The 23,114-nt window shown below is 40.7% G+C and overlaps 3 protein-coding genes across 4 annotated transcripts; all 3 read right to left on the bottom strand.

Annotated features, from left to right (window-relative positions):
• Positions 1 to 53: 53 nt before the first annotated feature.
• syngr2b (synaptogyrin 2b) lies at positions 54 to 12,643 on the bottom strand. The gene is made up of 4 exons (XM_072462814.1): positions 12,436 to 12,643; positions 2,459 to 2,696; positions 1,720 to 1,856; positions 54 to 597 (listed from the first exon to the last, which is right to left on the bottom strand). The coding sequence occupies exons 1-4, from the start codon at positions 12,547 to 12,549 to the stop codon at positions 358 to 360; spliced, it is 729 nt and encodes a 242-aa protein (XP_072318915.1). The 5' UTR covers positions 12,550 to 12,643; the 3' UTR covers positions 54 to 357.
• A 481-nt stretch (positions 12,644 to 13,124) lies between these two features.
• LOC140377452 (Fc receptor-like protein 5) lies at positions 13,125 to 18,608 on the bottom strand. The gene is made up of 13 exons (XM_072462854.1): positions 18,574 to 18,608; positions 18,485 to 18,511; positions 18,288 to 18,414; positions 17,608 to 17,783; positions 17,350 to 17,536; positions 17,126 to 17,229; positions 16,786 to 17,055; positions 15,539 to 15,847; positions 13,992 to 14,093; positions 13,879 to 13,906; positions 13,748 to 13,796; positions 13,607 to 13,672; positions 13,125 to 13,272 (listed from the first exon to the last, which is right to left on the bottom strand). Exons 1-13 carry the CDS (start codon positions 18,605 to 18,607, stop codon positions 13,168 to 13,170), a joined length of 1,584 nt encoding a protein of 527 aa, XP_072318955.1. The 5' UTR covers position 18,608; the 3' UTR covers positions 13,125 to 13,167.
• Positions 18,609 to 18,803: 195 nt separating this feature from the next.
• On the bottom strand, positions 18,804 to 23,099 carry LOC140377453 (Fc receptor-like protein 5). Of its 2 annotated transcripts, none has more exons than XM_072462856.1 (10): positions 22,822 to 23,099; positions 22,718 to 22,744; positions 22,188 to 22,469; positions 21,359 to 21,649; positions 20,537 to 20,812; positions 19,926 to 20,258; positions 19,760 to 19,816; positions 19,565 to 19,675; positions 19,328 to 19,491; positions 18,804 to 18,925 (listed from the first exon to the last, which is right to left on the bottom strand). In XM_072462856.1, the coding sequence occupies exons 1-9, from the start codon at positions 22,859 to 22,861 to the stop codon at positions 19,472 to 19,474; spliced, it is 1,437 nt and encodes a 478-aa protein (XP_072318957.1). In that variant the 5' UTR covers positions 22,862 to 23,099; the 3' UTR covers positions 18,804 to 18,925; positions 19,328 to 19,471. The 2 variants fall into 2 exon arrangements, with proteins under 2 accessions (XP_072318957.1, XP_072318958.1); XM_072462857.1 differs by having other exon boundaries at positions 19,743 to 19,816; positions 22,822 to 23,098.
• Between the last annotated feature and the right edge of the window lie 15 nt (positions 23,100 to 23,114).

The raw sequence follows: 23,114 nt of genomic DNA on the forward strand, positions 1-23,114 counted from the left end.
TTAAAGCTAAATGTTATTTCAACATATCAAACAAACCCAAAAAGGCAATCAGACCAAATAAAATGGCACTTTATATATTAACATGTATAAAAGAACAAATGTTTACAAGAGTCAAGACAAATTGACTTTTTTTTCTGCCAAAAGTATTTTAATGTCGGTTACCTTTGACCTCCAGTGTAGAGTCTAATCATTATCTTTAGTGTCGGCGCATGAGGGTAAAGTTCAAGTTAGCAAACAGTCTTCCCGAAACCCCTCAGATGTTAGGGTCTATCCAGAAACACAAACATTTGATTTAAAGTCTTTTTTTCTGGCCTCTTCATAGTGGCACTGCCCATACACTCTTTACCCACTCTGCCCTTAATAGTTGGGTGGTTGATACCCAGAGTCTACCGTTGGCTGTATATTGGGGACAAAGGCGGGCTGGTCACTGGAGGGGTAGGTGGAGTACGTGGTGGGATTGTAGGGCGTGGAGTTGTAGGATGCAGGGGCGTACGTCGGCGGGTAGGAGGTATGCTGATCTGATGGGGCCTCGGTGTGAAGGGTCACATCATGCACCCCTCGGCGATATCGGGCCAAGGCAAAGTAGGTGAGGATACCCTGAAATGGGACAGTAATGTGAGCATATTTCTGTTGATAAAATGACTCCTCTGATGTGACACAATGTACTAAACATAAACATTGGCGAGCTCAGCTCTATAAACTGCAAGGTTTTCATAAGAGTTCCCTTGAGCTGTGTCCTCAACACTGCAACAATGTTTAAAGCATTCATCCTCTTGCTGTTGGGGTTAGAATGTTTGACTCAAACTCAAGAGTTAAGAATCAACAAAAATATATCCTCAATTGCAAATAAAGCAAATTGTATATGTTGGGGTTTTGGATATTAGCTGTATTTGCACAAGAATAGAGCACAACAAAACATTCCTCAACACTAGTGTGTTCACCTCACATTGTGGAAAAAGAGGGACGGACACAGTATCATAGACCAGGCCTATCCAACTTAGGCCCGGGGCAAGATCTGGTCCTCCAAAGAATCTGATCTGGGCTGCTGCTCATTTTTTAAATATTGAGAAATATGTTTTATTTTGTTTAATTCTAGGTAGAACTAGTTTAGAGTTGGTTAGACCTCGTTCAAACAGAGTTGGTATCTAGTCCTAGTTTAATCCTGGGTCAGTAATGGATTGACAATTTTGCAGAGCAAAATGTCACAAATCCCCCACACCCATAGTGTGTCCCTTATTCTCCACCAGCTAGGAGACAGATCAGCTTCAAGCTTAGAGATCATTATTGTAAAAAAACAAAAAAACATGATTTTCAGTTTTTATCTATCATAACCCACAGAGTATAGAATAGAATAGCAACGTGAACCTTGCATGCCAGCCCAGTACACCAGAAAAGGCTTCATTTCTTTGTGTATATTCATGTATGTAATGAAAAAGTGTGATATTCTCTTTATAAATGGGACGAGGGACAGGGGCCTAAATGGCTGTGCAGGACAAACAAAAGAGGGACAGGATGGTCACCCTATAATCAAGACAAAAATCAGGATTTTTTTTGCCACATAACATCATGAATTCTAGTTTGGCACTTGTAATTCCTGTGTTTATGTGATTTTAAGACTACACTCACAATACTTGAAATTCCGTGGTAATGTACAACAAACTTTTCTTCCAGCTTTAAATCAACTAAACCAGTTAAACTTTGCATAAACAACAAACTTACCCAGGTAGCGATGGAGAAGAATGAGAAGGCAATGGTCGCCTGCGCCGCCTCTACGGGGATCCCGATGACCACATGAGTCTTAGCCCATTCGCTGGCCAACAGGCAGAAACACACAAACCACAGGAAGGTCCACAGCCCTAAACACAAGGCGAGATATGCTTAAATCAACACCAAACTACAAATGCATGTTTTTGGTCTCTACATGAAAGAGTATTCAGATGTCCAGCTGCTGATACTGATAAGAACAGTCTCATGGAAAATGGGTTCAGTGATCACAACAACAATGGTATGTGTTGATCCCACCTGCCAAATACCATCCCATTTATAGATTCAAGCATAGATTTTGGAAAGGAGGGGAGGTCTGAAGATGGGTTGAGCAATCATAATTTATTCCTCGTTATAAAATGCACGTCTTAAGTTAACAGTTCAAATTTCAGTCCTCTCTTAAATGATACTGCTCTTGAACGGGGCTGACGACCATTTTGGTGACACAATATTCACCAGCAAATATTCCTAATGGCATGTGTGGCAATCTTGTTTATTCTCCACAGAACGTATAACAATTATAAAACAGTCAACAATTATTTCAGTAGTCGACTAGTCACGATTAATTATTGCAGCTCTACTTTTGAATGTGTTTAAAATATGCACTGTGACATGAAACTCCATTTACAGGGATTCAATCGCATGGATCCAAGTCCCATCCTGATTCCCCCCAGGAATCAACAGATGAATGTACCTGAGAATGCGAGTTCAGCCAGCACGATGTATTTCCTGTCTTGTGCGCTGCTCACGAACGGCAGGTAAATGTCCAGCGCCGTGAAGACCCCACAGGCTAAGAAGGCGATGACTCCGACGGCCACAGTGAAGTGACAGGCCGAGTCGTTCTGGTTGAATATGCACCGCGCCTCCTGTGACGTGGGGGGGTTAATGTAGCCCTCGTTTGTTATCGTCCCAAACACCACCAGCGCAAAGATCTGAGGAAGAACGCAGGAAAACAAAAAAAATATGTATTCTTTAGCCGAGATGCCCTTGGGAGTCATATCCTTCCGAAGAGTGCACACGCTTTTTTGCTCGCTCCGCTTGCTATCGCTGCTTTCCTTATTTATTTTTATTATTATTTAATTATTATTATTTTCTTATTTTTTAGTTTTTGTCTTCCAAACATTTTTGCTTTAGACTTTTTCAAGTAAACCAAGGATTTTGAGAACATTTTTCCAGTTTTAAGGACATATCTGACGCCAGCGACATGTCCGGGAGAAGAAGGGAGAACTGTGAACGCTGTCGGAAATATCAACAAGAAATTAATGAGCTGAAAACACGGATATTTGTTTTGGAATCTGAAAAAGTTCTTCACGATACCATTCCTGTGTCAACTGACGGTAAGAAGAGCACACTTTTTACAAGAAAAACTGCTACTTTCAACCTAAACCGCAGTGACTGTGTCGTTTCCAAAACTGTCTAAAAACCAGAAAGTCCAGGCTGTTTCTTGGAACAAACTTGGAGCAAAGCCTAAACGATACAAAGATAACGTGAAGTCACCTAAAATACAGCTCACCAACAGATTTTTACCACTTTCAGAGATGGAATTAAATGAAAAAATGAAAGATGACGTGGCCAAAATACAGCGAGGAGGATCTGTGCCAGGAGCCAAGGTCACGCAGATTGTTTTGGTTGGGGACGGCGCGATAAGTCACTTGACGCATGAAAAGATAAACACACATTCTTTTCCAAGCGCCACTGTTTCTGAGATAACGTCACTCCTTCCAAATATTATGGCTAAGCATGGAGGAGCTAAACAGCTGATTGTGCACGTGGGTGCAGTGGACATGCGGCGGGAACAGACTGAAGTTTTGAAAAAAGACTTCTTGAAGTTATTCGACGTGCTTGATAAAATGGAAATCAAAACATTCATAAGTGGACCTCTTCCAAACATCGACAGGAGGATAAACAAGTTTAGCCGGCTTCTTCAGCTGAACACATGGCTGTCCAAAGAGTGTTCCCTGAGAGGACTACACTACATTGAGAACTTCTATCTATTCTGGAAACGAGAGGCCCTGTTTAAGAGAAATGGCCCCCACCTATGCAGAGGTGGAGTGAGGGTGCTGACAGAGAACCTGCTCCACGCTCTGAGGAATTGGACTGGGCCTGGACAGGGTCCTGAGCAGATGGTCAGAGAAGAGAGGAATGAGAGAAGAATTCCTGCTCCATCAGCCAGAGACCGAGCCAATGTTTCAACATCAAAAGCACCACAACCTCAGCCTCCACCAAAGGATTCATCAGCAGCTGCTCCACCACCACCAGCAAAGGATTCAGCTCCAGCTGCTCCACATTCACCTCCACCGCCTCCAGCAAAGGAACAATCTTCAAAGGCCTTGGACCCATCTGTGACAAGCCCAACAACATCCCTGTCATCGCCCCTGCCTTCACACCAGCCCTGGGTTCCCCCTGCAACATCTACTCCCACTAAAGATTCATCATTCTCCTTCTCATCTCCACTCTCACCCATGGGCCTTCCCAGCCATTTTGAAAGTCTGATCAAATAAGGCATTAAGATGGCTCCACTCACGCCCAATATAGCAAGGGCTATGCCAATACTTATCAACTCTTCACTGCACAAGCCGACTACACCAACAAAGGCCCCACCACCCATCCCCCCTCGCCTCTCACCTGGTCCCAAACTCTCCTTGGCTACAAAAGCCCCACCACCCATCCAACCTCGACTTTCACCTGGTATCTCCCATAGCTAGGATGCACTGGGTCTCAGCGTTGCCGGGACTTATTGTCACATTAAAAATCAAACCAACCCGGGGCCCTATGTAAAAAGAGCCCCCCCTAGTGCTATTTCTGTAGTCACATCATCACACAGATGGAAAAACAAAATGCGAGTCAGGCCCAATCTGAGAAATGTGATTCATATTCCCTGTGAAAAGATAAAGCCCAGTCCCACTGAAACTAGTCTGAAACTTGCTGTGCTAAATGTCAGATCCTTATGTAACAAATCTCTCTTAATTAATAATTTTATTTCTTCTTATAATCTTGATTTTATGTTTTTAACTGAAACATGGCTTGACAAAAACACAGGAAATGTAGTTCTGATAGAATCTGCTCCACCCAACTTTAAGTTTGAATCTGAAACACGGGAAAACAAAAAAGGGGGTGGAGTCTGTGCTGTCTTTAGAGATGAAATAATTACCCGCAGGTTGTCTTTTGGGGTGTTTTCATCATTTGAGTATGTATCCTTTAAAATGGAGCTAAAACGGTCTCCATCCATTCTCTTCATTGTTTTATACAAGCCTCCCCAGCACTGCCAAAGTTTTATTGATGATTTTACTGAGATGCTTTCAGTCATATGCACAGACTTTGATGGTTTGGTCATTACAGGTGATTTCAATGTGCATGTTGATAATATTTGTGACAGAAACGCTAAAGAGCTTGATGCTGTCCTTGAAACCTTCAGTCTTACTCAGCATGTGAGAGGCCCCACCCACAGCAAAGGACACACTCTAGATCTCATAATTACAAAGGGGGTAAATATTTCAAATGTTAATGTGATCGATGTTGCTCTATCTGATCATTTCTGTGTCTGTTTCTCCCAAACCTCCGGTTGGTCCTGCAGTTGTTCAGAGGAGACACATAAGTGATGGCACAGGTGCACTGTTTATGGAAATGATAAACTTTGAAAATGTCTCATGTTCTAATGTAAATGATTTGTTGAACTCTGTTACATCTAGTGTTTTGAATGTTCTGGACACCATCGCCCCTATAAAGGCTAAAATGGTTAAAAATAAGCAGAAGGCGCCTTGGAGAAATGATGATTCGGTCAGGGCACAGAAAAGGGAGTGCCGCAGGGCTGAACGGAAATGGCGCAAGTCAAAGCTCCAGGTTCAAAAAGAGATTTACAAAGAAAAGCTGAACATGTACAACCTAATCTTATGTAGAACTAGGGAATGATATTTCTCTGAAATTATTGGAAGCTGCAGTAACAACTCGCGTGTCCTGTTTGCCACAGTAAACAGATTAACAAACCCTCCAGCTCAGCTGCCGTTAGAACTCATTTCCACATCCAAGTGTAATGAGTTTGCATTATTCTTTAATGACAAAGTTCAGGGCATTAAAAATGCTATAAATCCGACAATGCAAAAAATTACCCTAAAACCACCAAGACACTTAGAGCTCACTCACTTTGCACCAGTAACTGACAAAACTGTCCATGAGATCATCACCAGTCTGAGTTCATCTACATGCTGCCTTGATGTGTTACCCACCAGATTTCTAAAGTCTGTGCTGAACAGTTTGTTAGCACCATTCACTCACATAGTTAACATGTCGCTTCAATCTGGAACATTCCCAATGTCTTTGAAAACTGCGGTCATAAAGCCTCTCCTAAAGAAGAGCAGTCTTGATGCCGCAGTACTGAGTCATTACCGGCCCATCTCTAATCTGCCATTTTGGGGCAAAGTCCTTGAAAAGGTTGTTTACCAACAGCTCACAGATTTCCTCTTAATAAACAACTCATTTGATGTTTTTCAGTCAGGTTTTAGACCTCATCACAGCACTGAGACTGCTCTTGTCAAGGTGACAAATGACATCCGCCTGAACACTGACACGGGCAAAGCCTCAGTCTTAATTCTGTTAGATCTGAGTGCTGCTTTTGACACTGTCGATCATGGGATCCTCTTACAGAGACTAGAGGACTGGGTGGGCATCACTGGCACTGCCCTAAACTGGTTAAGGTCCTATCTGGAAGACAGGAAGTGCTTTGTTGAAATTGGTAGCTGTGTCTCAGACCACATGACCCTGACCTGTGGAGTGCCCCAAGGGTCAGTCCTGGGTCCCCTTCTGTTCAACCTCTACATGCTGCCGTTGGGTCAGTTGATACGCAGTGAAAATGTGTCCTATCACAATTATGCAGACGACACTCAGATCTATGTTTCACTATCGGCAGGTGACTATGGACCAGTAGATTCACTCTGTCACTGCATCCAACAGATCAGTTTGTGGATGCAAAACAACTTTCTCCAGCTGAACTCAGACAAGACTGAAATAATCGTTTTTGGCCCACAGAAACAAAGAGAAAGTGTTAGCGGTCACCTCCAGAGTCTCGCTCTAAAACCTACAAACCAAATTAGAAATCTGGGGGTAATAATGGACTCAGACTTGAACTTTAATAGCCACGTCAAATCAATAACATCAGCAGCTTTTTACCATCTAAAAAAACATTGCCAAAATCAAAAATATAGTGTCAAAACCAGATTTAGAGAGACTTATCCATGCGTTTGTCTCCAGTAGATTAGACTACTGTAACGGCCTGCTCACTGGCCTCTCCAAACGAGTTGTAAAACAGCTACAGTACATCCAGAACGCTGCTGCTCGGGTCCTGACTAGAACCAGGAAGTATGATCACATTAGTCCTGTTCTCAGGTCTCTGCACTGGCTCCCTGTGGCTCAGAGAATAGACTATAAAGCAGCTCTGCTTGTGTACAAGTCTCTCCATGGCCTAGCACCAAAGTACATCTCAGATATGTTAGTGCGATATGAACCATCTCGGACTCTGAGGACCTCAGGGACCGGCCTCCTGCGGGTGCCCAGAGTCAGGACAAAACATGGGGAATCTGCGTTTCAGTTTTATGCAGCTAAAATCTGGAACAGTCTTCCTGAAGATGTGAGACAGGCTTCTACTCTGACAATGTTCAAATCTAAGCTAAAAACAGTTTTGTTTAGCTGCGCATATGACTGAAAGGATTTTTTCTTTGCACTCTTCTCTTTTGTTTGTGATTTTATTAGTTTAGAAAATCAGTTGGATTGATAATTTTTAATTTAGTTAATTTTATTGTATTTCTGTTTCTGTAATTTCTTTGTGATTTGAATGCATTTTTCCTGCTGTGTGAAGCACTTTGAATTGCCTTGTGTATGAATTGTGCTCTACAAATAAACTTGCCTTGCCTTGAGAAGCCTATGGTCCTACATTCAGTTGTAGGTTAACAAAGGAACAATAATTTATCAAAAATAGGTCTTATATGAAGAAGCATTGATTATGAATTGAAGTGTAGAAATGTCAGTTTGTTTTTTATGTTTCAAAAGGATAGAAAAAAAGTACTATTTTCGAGCCTGAACATTTTATTTGAACTTCACAAAAAGTATGATTTGTGGTAAAGTATGTAATATATCTGTAGGTCAAATTAAAAAAAATATTGTGGGGTCAACACAAGTACCGTATTTGTCAGTGTTGTTTTCATTTTTCATATTTTGGGATTCTGTGGTCGATCACACTTTTTCGATTGGCATCGCATTATGTTCCACTTCCCTTTCGCCTCCAATCCGGAAATCAAACTGAGAATGTTTTGGTTATAAACTTTAAAAGTATGTGTTATATTATTGAACAAATCTATAACGTTAAACATAAACCCACAAATAAACGGAACCGTCAAACTAGTAGTTAAAAAATAATGTCATTTTTGTTGTGAATTACAAGATGGTAGACAATATTATATCAATATTTACAATATTACACAATACAGTGATGCTCCCGTCTGAAGTTATAAAAGTTTATGTTTATTATCTTATTTACCAGAAATACTTGTTCTCAATGTCTGAATTCCCCCATTATCATAAATGTGTGGCTCCAGTTATGGTGCATGTCCACACAGAAACTCTCCTTTACCCTTCACTACTGGTCAAAGTCTTAATGGGTGAGCAGGGTGTGCAGTAGTAGTCAGGGGGGAGGCAGTGCGGGGCAGCGTCCCATGCTCTGCTGTGGTCTGCTCTGGTTACCCCTTAATCATGTGACCTTGTTTAAGTTCAGCTGCCTTCCATGTGACGCCACAGATGCCACCAGCCTCATATAACAGACCACGCACACTGAGCTGATCACAACTATTCCTGTGAGAGGAAACGCCAAGAAGCTCAGAAGGGCCACAATACAAACAACTATATGACAAAGGTTTGGAGGGAGTGTAAATAATGACATGGTCAAGTCATTCATTTATTTTTATTATGTAGCATGTGTGGAAAGTGAAACTTGTTTTTCCCGATGTGCACAAGTATAACTTGAAGACATAGATTGCGAAAATCCAGTGCAATAACAGACTTTTTGAACCCTATATATTTGTGAAATAACAATAAATTAATGTTTTAATGAAGTATTAACTTTCTTTTCAAATTTAGCGGTTGAAATACACTTATTTTATAACAATTTATAGTCATAATTGGAGTAATGTTTTATGCTCTCGTAGGTTTGGTGTTATTTACACACAAGCAACAGAAGGTGTTTTGGGACAGATGGTTGCTCCTGCAACTGGGACAAATATGCAAATGTGCAAAGCTCCAGACAATAGGACTTAATACTGTGTTGTTTTTTAATTAAGTAGTAAACACAAATGTGGCCAGAACTCAAAAGCATAACTCAACTCCGACAGTCATGTGTGACCTACAAAATATCACATCTAGACTTTGTTCTCCAATAACAAAAGCTCTACAATTGCTGTTGAATAAGTAAACAATGAATGAAATCTCAACTAAAAAACTTTTTAGAAAATCCTTTAAAAAAAAAAAAAAATCATACAATATTTGGAGTAATTTAGTGGTGATCATAACAAACCAAAACATCCATCTTTGCGGTAGCATGTTCTATGGTGTCATTGTTGGGAACGGTATTTAGTACAAAAATGTCTCAAAACAATCTGAGAATCATCAGACTATCCCTAAATGCCTAAACATTAGAGTCTGCTGCTGACCAGTGCAGATGAGGAACAGAAGACAATGTTTCCTTGTGCCAATACTGACTCAGTAGAAGGTGGGAGAGGTTACAATTGTTTTAAAGGATGCAAAAAGTGGGTTACTTAAAATAAGGAAGCTTGTGGTGTAATATTTCAAACAAAAGGTAGGTAAATACAGTGATATATCTGCATTTTTGTGGTTCATTTTACAAATCATTCATTTTTGTGCCGTTCTTGACCTTCAAGCATAATGTTTGTAGACACACATAAGATCACCTGTAGACTGTCATTGGGATTGTTATAAAAATATTTTTTTGTTAAAAAGGCAAAGGAGTCAGATTGGGACATAGTACCACAGTTAAGAGGGGGATCTCTCAGTTGACAGCTGTGCCTCACATTCATAGAGACTAAATAAGCCAGCAGGGAAAGTTGTATCATGTTGCCTACTCTAAACTGTTTACCACACACACCACATGGAGTAAATCTCTACTACGTGTTGCTTTAGAGTAATAACTTGTTTAATATGTGTTAAGAAGATGCAGATCCACCTTTTGTCATATTGTCTGAAAGCTTGACTGATCAGTAAAAAATGTAAAATTTTGTTTGGCACCAATGTTTTTTAATTTAGCCAGATTTGGAACCATGAAGAGTCCATGAGTTGGTGGACTGTACAAATGTAAAAGTTAAACACTGAAAGCTTTTAAATCCAAGTCTTGTATTTTTTTTGTTCACAGAGCGTAGCCTTGGCCCTGAAACAGTGTGTCCCCAGTTGTCCAGGCTCCTGTTTCATGTTACCTTTGTGTCAGACTTATTTTGGGTTTGCAAATCACAGCTTAGCTCAAATCTAGAAAATGTCCCTAGCAACAGGTAATAAAAACTTGCCGACCCATCCTTAAATCAACATGGTCACATAATGTTGCTGGTTACCTGATCAACTGTGTGCAAAAGAGCCTTTCCCTGTTGTTGAATGATTGACATTTTGTAGCAGGCCGATCTGATCCCAGAAACAATACGTCTCATATTCACGCAGCTCTTTTTTATCCACTTCTCCCGATGGTCAGCCTCCATCATGCTCCAACACTCTGTTTGCCTCTTTCATTGGGATGGTGCAATGTGGATTATTATTCATTTAGTTTTTACTGAGACCGATATCCAATATTTGTTTTGGTGCTGTGTCCGATAACCGATATTTACTGCTACCAATTTTAGATTTTCAAATTCATAGCAAGGCACACACTATCCTTGAAGTTGAAGTAATCATCACACATTAACTCTTCACTTCGATAAGAAATATATTCATCTTGGAATTAAAAAGAAATTGTGGCGTGACTTTGTAAACAAACAGTTTTAGTTGGGATCAAATATAAATTGTGATCTAGGTTTAACAAAGCAGTGATAGTATGTGACAGTATATGACAGTATGTGACCCGTATGTAAACCGTATGTGACCAGTATGTGACCAGTATGTGACCAGTATGTGACCAGTATGTGGACCGTATGTGGACCGTATGTGGACCGTATGTGGACCGTATGTGACCCGTATGTGACCCGTATGTGACCCGTATGTGACCCGTATGTGACCCGTATGTGACCCGTATGTGACCCGTATGTGACCAGTATGTGACCAGTATGTGAACCGTATGTGACCACTATGTGAACCGTATGTGACCCGTATGTGAACCGTATGTGAACCGTATGTGACCCGTATGTGACCGTATGTGACCCGTATGTGAACCGTATGTGACCCGTATGTGACCCGTATGTGAACCGTATGTGAACCGTATGTGACCCGTATGTGACCCGTATGTGAACCGTATGTGGACCGTATGTGACAGTATGTGACAGTATGTGACCCGTATGTGACCCGTATGTGAACCGTATGTGACCCGTATGTGACCCGTATGTGAACCGTATGTGAACCGTATGTGAACCGTATGTGAACCGTATGTGGACCGTATGTGGACCGTATGTGGACCGTATGTGGACCGTATGTGACCCGTATGTGACCCGTATGTGAACCGTATGTGAACCGTATGTGAACCGTATGTGAACAGTATGTGACCCGTATGTGACCCGTATGTGACCCGTATGTGACCAGTATGTGACCCGTATGTGACCCGTATGTGACCAGTATGTGACCAGTATGTGACCCGTATGTGACCAGTATGTGACAGTATGTGACCCGTATGTGACCCGTATGTGACCCGTATGTGACCCGTATGTGACAGTATGTGACAGTATGTGACCCGTATGTGACCCGTATGTGACCCGTATGTGACCCGTATGTGACCCGTATGTGACCCGTATGTGACCCGTATGTGACCAGTATGTGACAGTATGTGACAGTATGTGACCGTATGTGACGGTATGTGACGGTATGTGACAGTATGTGACAGTATGTGACAGTATGTGACCGTATGTGACGGTATGTGACGGTATGTGACAGTATGTGACAGTATGTGACAGTATGTGACAGTATGTGACAGTATGTGACAGTATGTGACCGTATGTGACGGTATGTGACCGTATGTGACAGTATGTGACGGTATGTGGTAGGCCTACTCCCATGCTGCTACAAGCTTCCTTTTGTGAATAAGGAGCCACCATTTTAAATCAGTTATTAGCCAAATGTAGGCCACTTAATAAAGACACAAACGATTTACAAGAAAAAGAAATACTATAGGCCATTGTTCCACAGGTCCACAGCTCGGCCCATAGTAAGAGCCTGTATGAGAGTAAATAGAGTATCTGTGTCTGTGCCGTGACAAAGCCGTGTTGACCTGCGCTGTCACCGGGGCCGCTGTCACACACCAGCTGCTGCTGCAACATGACGCGTCCCGGGAGCTCCGTGCGCCATGCAGACCCTTGTTCTCCGTATCGCGCCAGACAGAGCGCTTGAGAAATGTTCCGCCTGAGCGATTGCACGGTTCAGAAGTGCAAGTCCACCTGTTCACGTCACGCGCACTAAACCGGACGCACTTCTTCCCGCGGCACTTACCAGGCTGAGCGCCCGCACGATGGTCTGCGGCTGGCGGATAAACTTGTTGAAGTCGAAGCCGCCTCCGGCGAGAGAGACTCCGTATGCGCTGCTGTCGCCCTTCTCCTCCTCCATGTTTTATCTCCCGTCCCGGGCCTCCCAACCAAGTCGAAACTGCAAGTGAACTGCTGCCACTTGTCGCTGCTCCTCCTGCTGCGGCTGCGGCTGCTTCTGCTGCTTCTTGGAGAGATTTGATGAGGGGCCAGGACCAGGAGCGGTGTGGGCGGAGCTACACGGAGAGGCACTGCACGCGTCGTACGAGACTCACGTTTATACTATGACTCGGGCTGCTAATTTGAACTGTAAATTGAAGAATATTTATTTTTGTATTTTATTTTATTTTATACTTATTTTTTGTCACTGCATTTGTATTAAGCCTCTTGCATTTGAATAAAAAATCCATCCATGCTAAAAAAAAAAAAAAAAATGATCCATGCTAAAATAAAAATAAAAAAAGACTTGGGCTGCTACAACATTTTCTTTTAAAAGACTTTCGAGATTTGGTTTCTTTCTGTTGTTTGTTGTTTTTTTTTTTGTACAGCCACCCTTCAAACTGATTTGAATTAACACATTACCACAAATAAGCAACATCTCAAAAAATATTAGGAAAACACACACAATTTTACTTGTACTCTACGTGTCAGGCGGTTTATTAGTTCAAACCCGAATCCGCACAATGATCCTGTTTGTAGTTCAAACAGAGCCAAGGGGCAGCAGAACTGGTTCCTCCTCCTGCTCCAACACATTTGTCTTCTTTGTTTTTAGCCATGTCCAATCGTCCACAGACTCCACAGACGCCTGCAAACAGAATGCATATGCAAATTGTGTCTGTAGCTCATGGGTTTACTCAGGCCTACTGATCTCCTACAATTCTTTTCAATACTTCATTATTTTGCGCTCTCTCTGCCATGTGTATCTGTACCACTAGAGGGAGTCGTGAACATCTACACTGGCACGTTATTGACTGGATCTTGGAAAAAGTTAACTAAACCTACTGCTACTTCCATTAAGAATATAGCCTGTTATAACGTTTACCAGCAATACAATTAACACACAACTGTTCTGTTTGTGTCACAGCTGATGTTTTGGAATGTGAACTTTATACAAAATAGTGATGTAAATTCATTCTCACCTGGTCAAACTGGTCCACTGTAGCATCTTTCATATCTCCAGTATCCTCGGTGTACTCAGAAAATCCCTTGACCAAAAATATATATTTTAAATAAAATTGACATACAATCTATCAATACGAGTAGATGCAACAATGACTTACCAGATCCTCTTCGTAAACTGCGAGCATTTTCTTCATCTCAACTCCAACTCTGCAGTAGAAATATACAATGCTACTTCAGAAAAACACGGTATAATATATGACATTATGAAAAAAAAATATTTATGTATTACAGTGGCTTGGCGTCAGAGGTCCTTGGTCCTGAAAAATTGTCAGTAATGAGTATTGTGCCAAAAGTGAGGAAATGGACTACAAAACTTAAGCATAAAGGAGCTTAATATTTTACCGTATACAACTCCAATACCACAGCAGATGCAGACCAGGGCTACGATAACTGCGAAACTTCCAAAGACCACAGCGACCACCACATCAGGGATCCGATTTAACACTGTTGGAGCAAAGCCACTATAAACATCTGAACGGCAAAGTGTCTTTATATATTATAGACCAAAAGCATTAAGTCATGCACTGATTCAACAATGACTTATTTAGTATTATTAGGGATGTAATTTGTCGTTGTCGTCAGTGTCAAGGCCAGATTTATTTGCACAAATGTGATCTGGATCTGATTTTTTCATGACGTTGTGAACAGCCTGAATCAGAGATGGCAGTCTGAACACACAGGTCACATTAGTCTGACTTCTACTGCGCTAATAAAGTAACAATGCCACTTTTTTTAGTTGCAAAAGATAGGAATTTAACAAATTGACACTTCAAATGCCGGCCAAACAACAGCAGCAAAGCTAGAAAGTGCAACAACAAAAAAAGGAAGTGTTGAACTGAATTTGTTTTGTAAAGTGTGCAAAAGTTGAAAGACAAAAGAGTCTGTCTCGTAGCGTGACAACAGCACAAGTCCTGGTTTTGTCCTGCTTCTCTTCAGGCCTGTTGGGGTCACACACAAAAACTGATTTGAGTCACATTTGTGAACCGCCAAAAAATCTGATTTGAGACCACAGCAGAAAGGAGAAAGCGTAAAGAGAATTAGTTTTGGGAGTGACTGGACAATTTAATCTGACTTTTCACTTATGAAGATGCCGTTTACTTTACACTTCCTTCAAGTGTGTTTCCCACTCATCCCCTTTTAGTCGACTAATCAATGCACAGGGAATGTCAATCTTTTGTCAATTCCAGCCCTAGTATTTTAATGTTGTAGATATGGACTACACAGGTCTGCCACTTCTTATAACTAGGGACGACTCCAGGAACAACCCACAGTCATTTTACAGTCCCATCGTGTCAACACAGAGGCTTTCAGCAACTTTGCTCCTCTTGCTGTGCCGGTGCACTTGTTTTATATACTTTTATCTCATATTGTATGTGTAAATGTGTTTTTATGTATTGATTAATATTGTTGAATGTTTTATTTGTGTTTTTAGTATCCTGAAAAGCTTGCTAAAAGCTTTGTTTCATTTTAAGAACAGCATGTATTAAAAAATCAAGATAAATAACAATTAAAAACTGATCTACTTTATAACTTGTCAAAACTACTGTAATTAAGATAAATATCCCAATTTAAAGTCAATTTAACATTTGTTTCTGTGTCGCTTGGAGGGTTAAAAGTATCGGAAATCAGTATAATTTTTTTAAAAGCGAGAAAAAATTCAAAAGCTACACTAAAAAATTTAAATGCGTTTTAGAATGATCTTGCGCTTTATCAGAAGAGAATAAGACCAAGATAACAATGGAAAATTACATGTAGTGTAATATAATTGTGGCATCAAAATCGGTATCGAGCCGATTCCTTATTATTCAAATCGAGTTTGAACTGTTAGTATCGTGACAACACGAGCAGCTTAAATCTCATCTCACTAGTAAACTGCATTCGATCAGCACCTTCTTTATCGAGATATTTTCCCCTGCTGCGAACTGCGGTTGTGTTGTCGAACTCGTCGGACACCTCGCAGTGGTACGTCCCGGCACTGCCCCGGTCCACGGCCAGTAACAGGATGGATCGTTCCGGAGGCTGGTCCACCACACGGTAGAAGTCTCCCAGGGCGTGCGGGAGCAGGGTGTTGTTCAGGAACCACTCAAACTTCACGTGGGATCCCTTTGAGGCCTGGCAGTAGAATCTCACCCCGACCACAGCGTAGTTTGATCCAGTGTCGAGGTCGTACTGTAAAGTCACTGGGCCTTCGACTGGAACTGTGGATTTACAGGATATTTACAAAAAACAATATTTTTCAAATGCAATGGTGGCTAACTTTGATAAATATACTGCAATAACTTCAATTACAGATTAAGATATAGGCCAACGTTAAGGTGTGATGTAGCCGTATCACACCTTTTGTTTGGCAATTGTATTCAGAATTGTTGAAATAATTCTGTTTGTTCAAAATAGGGTACAAACCAGTGTTACCCAACCTGTGGTACGCAAGCACTTGCGAGGGGGTACGTGGAATTTGTTTCAGATTTAAAAGAAAGGCGCAATTGAGTGTCATTGAGTAGCATTTTGGAAACTGTTTGTGAAATGGGCTATATGAATACACTGTATTGGAAGTAGTATCAGTAGTAGTATTAGTATTTGAATATAGACTGTTTTTTGTAGTATATTTTAACTCATGTTTCTCTATACACTAACTTTTGCCTAAATATCTTTACAACACGAACATATTATGTTTGTAAAAATGGCAACATATAGTAATCGAGAGTGGCTGAGAAAATCGTGTGTTTTCACTTACCCCCTATCCCCGCCCACATCACTGCACTTGGACTCCAAGTGAAACATTTTTGGTGTTAAAACATGTAAATGAACAATCTGCAGTGGTGAAACGTCACTGTGAAGAGGCGGGCATATCAGTTCTGCAGTTCTGAGCAGGAAGTCAATGGGCCAGTTTCTAATATTAATCAGTTTTAAATCAATATTGTGGTTTACAGTGAAAAAGTATGATCTTCTTATGTCATAGTTCGATACTAAATACCTAGAAAAAAGTATATCATGTTTCCTTTTACACCATTAGAAGCACCACATCTCAAAAAGCTGAGATGTGGCGCAACAAAGCGGCTTAGAAACTAACAATGCCTGAACTTTATGAATGACAGTTGTACATTTATAATTAGAAATGGTTAAAAATGTCACATACCGACTTGTAACGGCTCCCAGCGGCTGCACGCGATCTGGTCCCCGTTGTCCGCTCTGCACTGAAGCCATCCAAGGGGCCTTCCTAACTCTATCGGGACATTAAACTTGGTGTTTCTGTCCTCTACTGTTACGTTACCGATCAGCTCATCCAAGTTGTACAGCGTGAACGTGATAGGGGGGGTCCCTTTGAGAGAATGACAGGACACCAGCGCAGAGTAATTCAAATCCTTTTTCAGTACAGTGAACGAGATGCTGGGAGTGGACGCAACATCTGAAAACAATGACATTTATGTAAGCATGAAGATGACTTAAATATACACAATTTGATCTGTGTGGTCAACCTTTGATAGTGATGTCAACTGCAGAGCTATTGGCAAGGTATATGGTCTCGTTGTAGGCGTTTTGAGCGACACACACGTACGAGCCACTGTCTTTAGACGTAGTTCTGCAACGTTACAAAATGAATGCTGTGAACAGTGAACATCTGACACTCTATATGCAAGTGGGCAGCGGCAGCAGTTGAAGGAAGTTAATCGAGCAATATCCAGATTGATATTTGGCTCACCTGAAGACTTTGAGGTGCTTGTCGTCAAAATATCGATGTTGCGTCTCGGCGATGTTCTGCCCATCGAGAAACCATTTGTAGGTCACATAATTCCCTTTCGCCAGTTGACATTGTAGCTCCAAAGTCCCGCCTTCAAAGAACTCAGTCCGCCCTGAACTGACTTCCACCACAGCGTTTTTCACCGGCTCTGAACAAAAACAAATGAAGATATAATTTCACTTTTTTTTAAGGACCACCACTTTCCACAAGATAACTCACCGATGACCCTGAGGCGGTGGCTGGGGCTCGTCGTTGGCTGAACAGACGTGTTGTTCTGAGCGCTTGCCACACACTCCAGGGTTCCATCGTGAGACGTTTTAATCAAGATGGGAAACACTCCTTGTAACCCATTCACAGAAGTGTACTCACCAAGCACTTTGCCATAGTCACCCTCCCTTAAATGAATGCATTATGGATGGATTAATACATTAATTTAAAAAACATTTCATTACGATAGTGAGTTTATTTCTAGTATCTGTTCCATACTATAATTGTACTGATTTCTATTGCAATGTTTATTCTATCTTTAACACTTTATGAGATGTATTTGCAAGAGGGGCCAGTTCCACGCTAATGAAATGACATGAAACGTGAACTTTTGTCAGAATATTCTAAATCAGGAACAGTCTTCCTGAAGATGTGAGACAGGCTTTTACTTGGACTTACTTAGACTAAAGTTAGACAGTTCTGTTAAACTGTGCATATGACAGAAGGGACTTGATCTGCACTCTTCTCTTTCAAAGTACATCTTAAAATAATGAGTTATGTTTTCATCCATTTATATTGTGAATTTCCTGTTATGTGAAGCCCTTTGATTTACTTGAATTGTGCTCTACATATTACAAATACATTTTGTCTTCTATTCTAGCCCATAAAGGAATTATAAAATGAACACTCACTTGAACAGCTGTAGTAGGATAGGTACATTTTTGGGATACACATAAAGTGTACAGTAAAAATCCACTGACTTCCTTACAAGGGCCACAGAAGGTCCAGATAGCAGAGGTTGTCCCAGGACCAGAGGATCTTTGCAAAATTAAGAAAATGATCTCTGAACTAATGTGCATTCATACAGTACACAAAGAGTAACACTTACTATTATCTTCATAACAGGAGCTCAAACCTGAGGAGAAAGAAGATGTTGCCAAGTAATATTGCCTTACAATTCAAGTACTGTTTTCTTACCCATAATCACCACCACTAACAGATGAAAAATCATATCCATAAGTGTCCACGGAGCTCTTCATGAAGTTTATCTGTTACTGGAGTTAATTTTCTAAACAGAAAAACTGGCACTTTTTGAGACGTATGTGAAGCACTGATAGTGGGACGTTGCACCTCCCTCTTTAAGGCAGTGCCAAACTAAAAACACTCTTATTATCAATATGTACTTCAAAAAACAATGCACACAAATGTATATTTTGTCAATATGTACTGTTTATTACAAAACTCCAAAAGATAAATTCATAAAAATAGAAACATAATGTCTGTTCTGTGTGTTCCGTGATAAACTTCATCAGACAGTTACTTCAGAAATCTGCAACAGCAAAAAAAAATAAAAAAAATAAAAAAAATGAAACAGTGTTTATTTTGTTGGAATGGATCGATTGGGATTCTGTATTTTCGAATAGTCAACGTCTGCTTGGGTCTTTTATTTTCTGTTTAATGTTCAGGAAATTAATAATAACTGCCAATATAATTTGCTTGCACAACACACTATATAAATGATGTCATATGTGCAATATATCATATGTGGTTGATCTATATATTTCATTATGATAAGGAATATCACGTTCAATGGAGTGCTACTCAGTTGTCGTTTTTTTGTGTGGGAATCAATTAATTATATATATTTAGCCAGTCCTAAACAAAGCACACAGGTGTAAGTAAGTAAGTGAGTTTTTAAAGTTTCAGCAGACAGGATATTTCTTTGTTTTACCTGGTTTTGAGTATTTTCTGGCATGGGTCTTGAATGGGATGCTGGTGCTGACATGGGATGCTCAATTGAACTAAAATATATTCAAAAACACACTTTTTGAGACTCTTTGATAAACTACACAGTTTGTAGCATTGTGGCATTTGCTTACTTTGTCACTTGATTATCTAGTAAAAAACAAAAACAGGACTTTAGATACTATAACAGGAGTAAAATATTATAAATGTTGTCAATTCTGACCTTGTCTTTGATTGGCCATCTTGTAGACACAGGCCGCGCCCACAACCAGGGCAAGTAGGACAAAGCAGCAAAAAGCAATAGAGATGGACTCTATCGAGGGTGTAGAGACATCTGCAAAGGGAAGAGAAAGAGTTATTGGTTTAATAGATGTCGGGGATGTTACCGAAGCTAAACATACAGTTAATATGGTTTTACTTGGTAGTGCAGCAGTGGGTGGAGCTGGGAGGGGCTTTGGGCAGGGGTTTAAAGAGCCTGCAAAACAAAAAGGGAAATAATGCATTAAAATGACAATACACGCTAAAATAATCATTAAAACTGGATCTTTTATGATAAATATACAATTAAATTCAAATGTCCGCACCTTTGATTTGCACCAGCACATCGTCACTCTCCGCCCAGGGACCGTTCTTGTCGTAGCTGTCTCTCACTTTGCACCGGTAAAATCCAAAAACCTCTGGTTCCAACTTGGCTAAAACCAGGGTTCGTCCTTGGTCCGTGAAGGCAAAGGGAAGAGTGCTTTGGGGAATGTAAAATTCAGTTTGGGTTTCTGAAGGCAGGACAGAGCTGTTGTGGAGCCACAGGATGAAGGGGAAAGTTCCCTGGCTTATCTGGCAACTCAGTTTGGCAGCAGTGGTTTTGTGGTCTGCTCTGTAGAAATAATCCAGCTGTATTTTTATATGGCCTCCAACTGGGACTGGGCAAATGAAAAGAGACATATTTGAAGAAACAGGAAAACACAACTTTCAAATATATAAAATAATTGTCAACATCAATAGAATAGATATGTCAATGTTACAATTGTGTGTCTAAAACGTTTACACACCCAAATTCTGACCAAATTCAAATTGAGACACTTTATTCTTGTTGCTGATAAATCAAATATGTTTTATATGAGTCAAAAATATTTTGCTGCTAATCTGGCACATTAGAAATGATTAAATCTTTGAAAAACTGTAACATCATTTAACTTACCCACTTCCAGAGTCAGGGGTTCGCTCAGGACGTCCTGGACCTCTGTTTGGGCCCTGCACCGCGCTTTGCCCATCTCCAGCCCCGGCACGATGGGAAAGTTAAACCAGACTGTACGTGCCTGAGACGCTGCGACTTGGCCCTCTGCTCGGTTCTCCAGGAGGAAGGTGAAGTTTATGGGAGGACTGCCCCGGGACACGCCGCAGCTGATGTTCCCCACCAAACCACCAGCGGCCTCTTTGGAGATGGAGAGTGAGATCTGAGGCCTGGTCACATAGACTGGAGGGACAATGGGAAGAATTTTACTGAACAACATACTATATAATAATTATGTAGAAACCTTTTTGTCAGTTGTGTTATTGTCAGTTGTGTTACTTTTGAATGTTTCTGTCTGTGATTATCTTTACCATCGTGGTGGTAATGTTTTTGATTGTATCGACAAATGGGTTGCTTCTTTTGTCAGCAAACAAAGATCAATAATGGGATGAAAAAGAAATTATATACATTGCCTTGGGATGGCTTCAACAAGTAAAAGATCAACATTTATCCCTAATATATACAGTTTTAGAGACACTCTATCTTTGTCAGACGCCAGACATTTTTTACATTTTGTAATAAAACGTTAGCCCCAATAAATATATAGCTGAAGGAAAAACTTACGTGCTTATTTAATATCTATAATTAGTCATAGAAGTTACTTATTCAATCGTCTACAGTTCAAATTCTATTGTTTCTATTGTTGTTCCTATTTCTTCTATAAAATATTCTAAAAAAAATAAATGTTACCTTTCTTCTATAAAATATTCTAAAAAAAATAAATGTTACCTTTGACAGTGAGCTGGACCTCTCTGCTGCTGGAGAACCTCTTGATGTCCAGCACAGTGGACCAGGCCATACAATAATAATGTCCTCCATGTTCAGGCCGGACCCTCTCCATCACCAAACTGTTCCCCTGAGTGCGGTGCGAGGAGGAGGACTTCATCTCCCTCCTGTTGAAGAACCAGGAGTAGGACAGGTGAGAGCCACGGGACACGTTACAGAAGAGGACCAGCCTGGATCCCTCGTAGGCCACAGGAGGGAAGGGCTCCGAAGTTACTCTGGTTTCTGATGGAGGAACTGAGTGAAAAAATAATTGATTGAAGTGAGCGAGCAGTAATATTTTATGAAAATAACAAAATGTCAACAAATTGAATGTCAATATGTCCGACACATGGCCAAAAAGGTTCTGAAATATAATATCAGTAGTGGGTTGATGGTATGGAAAGGTTAGGTGTTAGGGTTTTGTTGGAGAACATTTCGTCACTGCCAAAGTGCCTTTGTGCATGTAAGGCCTTTTCAGTATCGAGTGATAGAGCAAATTGACGTAGAGGGGGATCGATCTCACAGCACTATCGGGCCCATCGCATAGAGCCTGGCACATGTTCTACTGCTCAGACCACAACTACTGAGCAGCATGAGAATAGAAACATTTTTAAGTTTTGTCTTTTGTTTTTTCACACCAGAAAAGTTAAATAGTGCACCTTTTACCATAAACCACTGCATTTTGTCATATTAACAGCACATTTGAACAATATAATTCCTACTTGTCTTCTTCCGTTTCATTAATAATATTATGTTATAATAAAATCATGCAAACTATATCGTGCTCACTCACTGACTACAGTCAGCCTGACGCTGTTGCTGACTCCTTCCCTGTCGTGGATCCGGGCCCTGCAGTGGTACGACCCTCCTGAAGTCATCGCAACCCTCAGGAAGAAGGATGCGGGCTGGTCTCCCTGGAGATCTGTCCCACTATTGATGAGGGTGCTCTGGTCTTTCAGCAGGTCATATGTGACCGGAGGAGGAGCGCCTAGGGCCACACACCGGAAGGCCACTCTGGAACTCAGGTAGGCCATGGTGGGACCACTCAGGACGGGACGGAGGGACTCTGACCCATCTAAAAATACATGATAAATATACAATCATTCTCAACACTTAGTTCAAGGGTGAATGCTCTGTTCATTGATCCATGAATTCTTCTTTTTCTGAAATTAATCAATCAATCAATAACATGCCTCAAATTTTTTCTGACCCCTTGTGACTGAAATAGGTTTAGGTAAAATGTTATTTTACTATTATTTTATTATTTTAAATATATTTTAAAAAAAAACAATCAAACCTTGAAACAATAATGTTCAAACTTACTTATCCTGATGATCAAGTTGGCCAAAGCTGAAAATATAAAAACAAAATTAGATTCCCCCACCTACGTTTATCAAATCGAAAATTAAAATACTAAATATACTCACCCCAAATTGGCACCAGAAGTGTAGCCGTTGGATTCGACATAAGTACGGGAGGTTTGTCTGAGTCATGGCTGTGTGAAGAGTGTCCATGTGGTTGAAGGCATGAAACGCGTGTGTTCTTCTGAGATAAAACGTTGTTTACATCAGTCCAGCCTTAACAGATAACTGCCATTTTAATTGTTACATAACCACATTTCAATGGTGTTGCTTGCATTTATTTTTGTTTCCATCTTTCTCTAAAACAAAGACATGTATCCTGACAGACTATAGAACAGGAACAGAATAATGGATTAAGA

Source organism: Eucyclogobius newberryi, unplaced genomic scaffold (genome assembly GCF_026437365.1).
Source record: "Eucyclogobius newberryi isolate DKJ021-1_F unplaced genomic scaffold, fEucNew1.0.hap1 SCAF_4, whole genome shotgun sequence".
NCBI lineage: Eukaryota > Metazoa > Chordata > Actinopteri > Gobiiformes > Gobiidae > Eucyclogobius > Eucyclogobius newberryi.

What these genes read in the sequence shown, in the direction of transcription:
- LOC140377453 (XM_072462856.1), bottom strand. Translation starts at nt 22,861, where the DNA reads ATGTCGAATCCAACGGCTACACTTCTGGTGCCAATTTGGG. An exon ending in ACTTCTGGTGCCAATTTGGG is followed by an intron (nt 22,745 to 22,821) that starts GTGAGTATATTT and finishes TTATATTTTCAG; the next exon opens with CTTTGGCCAACTTGATCATC. An exon ending in CAACTTGATCATCAGGATAA is followed by an intron (nt 22,470 to 22,717) that starts GTAAGTTTGAAC and finishes ATGTATTTTTAG; the next exon opens with ATGGGTCAGAGTCCCTCCGT.
- syngr2b (XM_072462814.1), bottom strand. Translation starts at nt 12,549, where the DNA reads ATGGAGGAGGAGAAGGGCGACAGCAGCGCATACGGAGTCTCTCTCGCC. An exon ending in TCGTGCGGGCGCTCAGCCTG is followed by an intron (nt 2,697 to 12,435) that starts GTAAGTGCCGCG and finishes GTTCTTCCTCAG; the next exon opens with ATCTTTGCGCTGGTGGTGTT. An exon ending in GGCTGAACTCGCATTCTCAG is followed by an intron (nt 1,857 to 2,458) that starts GTACATTCATCT and finishes CCTTGTGTTTAG; the next exon opens with GGCTGTGGACCTTCCTGTGG.
- LOC140377452 (XM_072462854.1), bottom strand. Translation starts at nt 18,607, where the DNA reads ATGATTTTTCATCTGTTAGTGGTGGTGATTATGG. An exon ending in AAAATATCTCGATAAAGAAG is followed by an intron (nt 14,094 to 15,538) that starts GTGCTGATCGAA and finishes TTGCTCCAACAG; the next exon opens with TGTTAAATCGGATCCCTGAT. An exon ending in TGGTATTGGAGTTGTATACG is followed by an intron (nt 13,907 to 13,991) that starts GTAAAATATTAA and finishes ACAATTTTTCAG; the next exon opens with GACCAAGGACCTCTGACGCC.